The sequence below is a fragment of the Ctenocephalides felis genome, unplaced genomic scaffold, assembly GCF_003426905.1.
Source record: "Ctenocephalides felis isolate EL2017-DRISC unplaced genomic scaffold, ASM342690v1 CF-g0.4_SCAFFOLD_01886, whole genome shotgun sequence".
Taxonomy (NCBI): domain Eukaryota; kingdom Metazoa; phylum Arthropoda; class Insecta; order Siphonaptera; family Pulicidae; genus Ctenocephalides; species Ctenocephalides felis.
In genome coordinates this window covers 120,533,971-120,540,188 of record NW_020538040.1, presented here as the reverse complement: position 1 = coordinate 120,540,188, position 6,218 = coordinate 120,533,971, and the positions used below count along the sequence as shown (strand labels likewise).

General features: G+C 37.8%; 1 protein-coding gene across 1 annotated transcript; it reads right to left on the bottom strand.

Moving 5' to 3' along the window:
- Positions 1-4,413: 4,413 nt before the first annotated feature.
- LOC113375822 lies at positions 4,414-5,262 on the bottom strand. The gene has a single exon (XM_026615770.1). The coding sequence runs from the start codon at positions 5,260-5,262 to the stop codon at positions 4,414-4,416; it is 849 nt and encodes a 282-aa protein (XP_026471555.1).
- Positions 5,263-6,218: the final 956 nt, after the last annotated feature.

Sequence of the window (6,218 nt, the reverse complement as noted above, 5' to 3'; positions counted from 1 at the left end):
TAACTTTACGCGGTATAAAATATTTGTTAAACAATAAATTATTGTTAATTTAATTAATTGTAATCATTGTTAATTTATTTAAAGTAATTGTTAATTACTTAGCAGTTGAATATTTCATTTTTTTTCCTCATCGAATTGTTATTTACTGCATATTATCATTTGTCAACATATGCGGGCGGCCGGGCGGTAAAAATATCTGATGCGGGCCGCGAGTTTGACACCAATGTATTACATGATTTTTATTTAATTTTTTTACACTTTTTGACAAACAATTAATATCGGCTTCCATTTAAGATCAGTAATTTAAGTATTCACATCCAAACATATAAAAACACACACACGCATCCTTACAGTTCTCAAGTGGTCACACGTGTGCGTGTGACTCAGAATCAGTTTATTACAAACAGCCGATCTCATTACATCGAGAGAATAATATTGTTTGGTCTTCAAATAATAATTTTTGAAAAAGATAGAACTTATAGTAATTTTGATTTACAAAATTTACCAATGCGGCTGAAAAATAACTCATAAATTCAATTTTTGATAAAATCTTTTTTAGCCAACGTATATTCAAACATACAGGTAATTAATTCAATTTTGTCATTAACCTTTTCTTAAAATTTTCCATAACTTTCAAAAAATATTTATCATTTTTAATATCTTATTATATAATCCACTCATTTATCTTTATCATTTTCATTTTGATCATATTATCATATTTCTGTACATTATTATTTTTTCAACTAATTTATTAATTAAAAAATCCATTTTCTTTTTTTAAACATATTGTTTGCTTAAACCTCATCAAGATCATGTTTCTTGACAGATGTCCTGAAGATGGAACGTACCTAGTTCCGAAACGTCGACAGTAAATAAATAAATAAATAAACAGTTGTTTATTAAAAAACTTTTAAAAACTTTTTTTGTTTTTTATTACTTTTTGGATTCTTGTTCAAAACTCTACAAATTATTCACAAATCCAAGACTTTACCATTTAATATATATATATATGTGGGGTGGTCCCACATATAAAAATCAAGACACTATAAATGAAAAATAAAGTTTATTACAAAATTATAATAATTACAAAATCTTCTTGGTTGAATTCTGGTATTCTTGGTATTCCTCGCTTGGACTCCGTAGTTTTTCTAGGTATTGCCTGCTCGACCAGTAGAAGAGAAAAGAGAGCGAGGATGGTAACTGCTTTGGTTATATACCTGGTAGCCTGACCCCCTCCACACATTAGGGTCCCTAATAGTGTGGAGGCTAGTGTAGCTCTTTACTACTATTTTTCAATAGTAGGAGAGCTAGTGTCGCTGCAATACCCCCCTGGCGAGTCAATAAAATTGTATTAATTTTATTGGATGCGAGGACGAACTACCCGTCCAAACCGTGTTTTATATTGATTGGAGGTATGTTCTGTAGCGCTGGATGGAGTCGAACTCGTACTTTGGTCGTCTTCTGTGGTGAAAGCGGGCTTGACACGATCGATGGATACTCTTACATTGCCTTCTCCAATTTTAATTTTCAATGTTTTGGAGTTTCGATCTATGACTTCATACGGACCTCTGTATGGACAAGAAAGCGCTGGTCGCAGAGCGCCTTCCCCAAGGAATACAAATTTTGCATTACTTAGTTCTTTATGTACAAAGGTCTTTTTCGATCCATGTGCAGATGTAGGAGTTGGATGTATTGTTTCGAAATGTCGATGTAGATTTCTCAAGAAGTCGCTTGTTGGTATCTCCTTGCGCGTGCTGATTAAAAATTCGCCAGGTAGACGAAGCGGTTCTCCGTATACTAATTCGGCGCTGCTGCTTTTAATGTCTTCTTTAACAGAAGCTCGAATTCCTAATAAAATAATTGGTAGAGAATCCATCCATGACGGGTCTGCATGGCACATGAGGGCTGTTTTCAGTGGCCTGTGAGCATTTTCAATCAATCCATTCGATTGCGGGTGATATGCTGTAGTAGGAATGTGGGAAATTCCTAGTAGTTTGGTTACTCCTTGAAAAACAGCTGAACAGAATTGCCGTCCTTGGTCGCTTGTTACTTGAGATGGAACACCAAAGCGTGAAATCCAAGAATACAGGAAAGCCCAGGTTACACTTTCTGCGGTAATATCTGATAGAGGAAAAACTTCAAGCCAGCGTGTGTAACGGTCTATAGCGGTGAATAGGTATTTGAAGCCTTTTGATTGTGGAAGTGGTCCGACAATGTCAATGTGAACATGCAGAAATCTGGCGGGTGGCACTTTAAACTCTCCAAGTGATGTGACTATATGCCGACCAATTTTGGAGCGTTGACATGAGATGCAGCTTCGAGCCCAGGTTCTACAATCCTTGCGAATGCCAGGCCAAACAAATCTATCCGTGATGAGTTTAGTTGTGGTTTTTATACCTGGATGAGATAGATTGTGCAGAGTATTAAAAATGTGTCGTCTATGTTCAGCAGGAACATAAGGACGTAATCTATTTTGAGATATGTCGCAATATAATTGTTTTTTGGTTCCTGGAATAGCGATGCGTTTCAGGTTGAGAGCAGTATCTGATTTTAAGAGCGTTACCAGTTCTTCATCTTCGTCTTGAGATTTAGCAATAACGGAGTGATCCAAAGGCGATGTTATGGCTTCTGTTCTTGAGAAAGCGTCGGCTACAATGTTTTGTTGTCCACTAACATAGCGAACATCTGTTGTAAACTGCGACAAGAAACTTAATTGATTTAACTGTATTGGCGGCAGCTTGTCCTTTCGCTGGGAAAAGGCGTGAATTAAAGGTTTGTGGTCAGTAAACCAAATGAAATGTCTCCCTTCCAGTAAGCTTCGAAAATGTTGCACTGCTTCGTATCCAGCCAAAAGTTCTCGATAATATGCTGGCCATAGTTGTTGTTTCTCAGATAGTTTTTTTGAAAAGAAGCCCAAAGGTTGCCAAGTGCCATTGATGTACTGCTGTAATACTGCACCGATAGAATGGTTAGATACATCGCTAAATAATGCTGTTTGAGCATTTGGAACTGGGTGTGCTAGTAATGTTGCTTTAGCCAATTCTTTCTTGCAAGTCTCAAAGTTATCTTGAAGCTGTGGGGTCCAAGAAATTGGTTGTGATCCAGATTTGGTAGATCCTGAGAGCAGCTTGTGTAGCGGAGCAAGAAATTCAGCTATGTGAGGAATAAACCTTCGATAGTAATTAATCATTCCTATGAAGCGTCGCAGCTTTGAGTAGGTTGCCGGTAGCGGATATTCTTGGAGATCGTTGATACGGTCTTGTGGTGGCAAAGTTCCATCTTTAGAAATTTCATAACCAAGAAATGTAACTTTGGGTGCACCTAATACGCATTTCGCTGGATTAATGACAACGCCGTGGTCTTTCAGGCGTTGAAATAATTGGCGGAGATGATCTTGGTGTTCTTCTAGCGATGTAGATGATATAAGAATATCATCTAGGTATGCATAACAAAAATCCAGACCTTGTGTAACCTCATCTATAAATCGCTGAAATGTTTGTGCTGCGTTCCTTAGTCCAAAAGTCATATACGGGAACTCAAACAGCCCAAATGGTGTTATTATTGCTGTTTTTGCAATATCATCAGGATGAACTGGAATCTGCTGAAAGGCTTTCACTAAGTCGATCACTGAAAATATAGTACATCCTGCTAAATTATGGGCGAAGTCCGCAATATGACGAACGGGATATTTGTCTGGAATTGTGCGTGAGTTGAGTAGCCGATAATCTCCGCATGGACGCCACGTCGAATCCTTTTTCTGTGTCAGATGTAGAGGTGAAGACCAAAAACTATCGGAGGGTCTTGCAATGCCTAATTCTACCATATTCTTAAATTCGTCTTTGGCTACGCGAAGTAATTCTGGCTTGAGGCGCCGTGGTCTAGAAGAAACTGGAGGTCCTGGAGTGGTTCTAATATAATGAAATGTTTTGTGTTTGCTTTCTTGACACAAGCCTGATGGTCTGGTGATGGATGGAAAATCAGCTAATAATTTATTGTAAGCACTATCTCCAAATATAGACTTGACACTTTGTATCCGAGAGAATGTGACACATCCTGGAGATGACAGTGATGTCAGGTTGTCATGTAGACGAGAATTCTTTATATCGATAATGATATTGTAGTACGCCAAAAAGTCTGCTCCAAGTATAGGCATTGTTACGTCTGCTACGATGAATCTCCAAGTAAAATTTCTTCTTAGTCCAAAATCTAATTGCAAAATAATATCCCCGTACGTGCGTATGTTGGTTCCATTGGCTGCAGACAAAGTATAGTTTAGTTGAGGATTAGGTTTAGCAGTTAAGCGCCTTGGATACACGCAAACGTCTGAACCTGTGTCGACCAAAAACTGTACCTTAGTTCTGCGATCACTTATGAAGAGGCGACGGCTTGATGAAGAGCAAGGATAGGTCGCCATCACTCCTTGCCGTTGGAGTTTTCCTCTCTGAACGAACAATGACTCTCGCATTTTCTTGCCTTCTTTCCGAATTTGGCGTGGTACCAACAGAATGTATTACGGTTGCGCGATCTAGAAGTACTTCTCGGCCTGAAGAAGTGGTTAGACCTGTCTTGTCGAAATGGGTTACGGTTTCTATTTGCTGATAGGTTGAGTCTGCTACGATAGGTTAACTTGGCTAATTGCTCTGTAAGATCTTCCACACGCTGTGTTAGTTGATCATTTTTATCAATTAGTTTTTGTATGATGTCTTGCTGTTGGTTGTTACTAGTTGCTGCGACTACTGGTGGTTGTGCAATCTCACATATTTTGTCAGCGAGCGATGCAAGTTCTTCTAGGTCTCCATTGATCTGGGTTTGCAATATTTGTTGAGTCTGGACCGGTAGTCGTTGAATCCAGATTTCTCGTAGGAGTGAATTGTCGACTGTAGTTGTTCCGACCAATGAACGAAGGTGACGTAGGAACTGAGAAGGACTTCGATCACCAAGTTCTTCTTGCAAAAATAATTGCCTTATCCTTTGCCGTTCGGAAATTGATAGCCTTTTGATTAATTCCTCCTTTAGTTTTATGTATTTATTTTCTGCAGGCGGAGAATTTATAACGTCCTCTATTTGGAGTAAATATTTGCAATCCAGGTGAGCTATTACAAATTCATATTTAGCCAGCTCATTGATGATGCGGCATCGAGAAAATATTGCTTCGGCTATCGTGAACCACAATGTCGGTTTCTCACTCAAAAATGGCGGTAGATGCGGAGTGCGTGAGATTGCGTCCAGTTCCCCTTTAGTGTCCTGCATGTCTTGATTCATTGTTTGTTTTTTATTGTCTTCTATGCGAATAATCGACTATTGTATTTTAGCTCACACGCTATGTGGTCCAATTCAGCGTCGGGGTCACCAATTATGTGGGGTGGTCCCACATATAAAAATCAAGACGCTATAAATGAAAAATAAAGTTTATTACAAAATTATAATAATTACAAAATCTTCTTGGTTGAATTCTGGTATTCTTGGTATTCCTCGCTTGGACTCCGTAGTTTTTCTAGGTATTGCCTGCTCGACCAGTAGAAGAGAAAAGAGAGCGAGGATGGTAACTGCTTTGGTTATATACCTGGTAGCCTGACCCCCTCCACACATTAGGGTCCCTAATAGTGTGGAAGCTAGTGTAGCTCTTTACTACTATTTTTCAATAGTAGGAGAGCTAGTGTCGCTGCATATATATATATATATATATATATATATATATATATATGATGATAGTTTTGTCGACGTTGATACATATTTGTAAATTTTTGCAGCCCAACCGTCGAATTAAAAAAAGATTAAATAACAAAATTATTTATTCCATTAAACGTTTCGACACTTGATGTGTGTCATCATTCAGTAATCTAAAAAACATATAACATAAATAGACAGTTGATGATAAATATAAATATATAAAAGGAGGAAATTATACATACCAAACCAGGAAAAACAGGAAACATTAATTATGATGTAAAATTGATTGAACACTAAATTTGTGTAAAATAATAAAATACTATTATATTAACAAACGAGAAATAGGAGGAGCACATATTGCCTCCTATATTTAATGTTAACGGTAGCATTGCATTGTGGGCACTGTTCAAGGTTAAAAGTACAGCGTTGTGTAGACACGCGCGTGTAATGCGGAGTGGGAGAGAGTTGCGCGAAACGAAAGGGGAAAGAAAAACAGAGAAGAAATATAACGAACGAAAGATTCTAAAACTGTATTGAATTACTTTTCA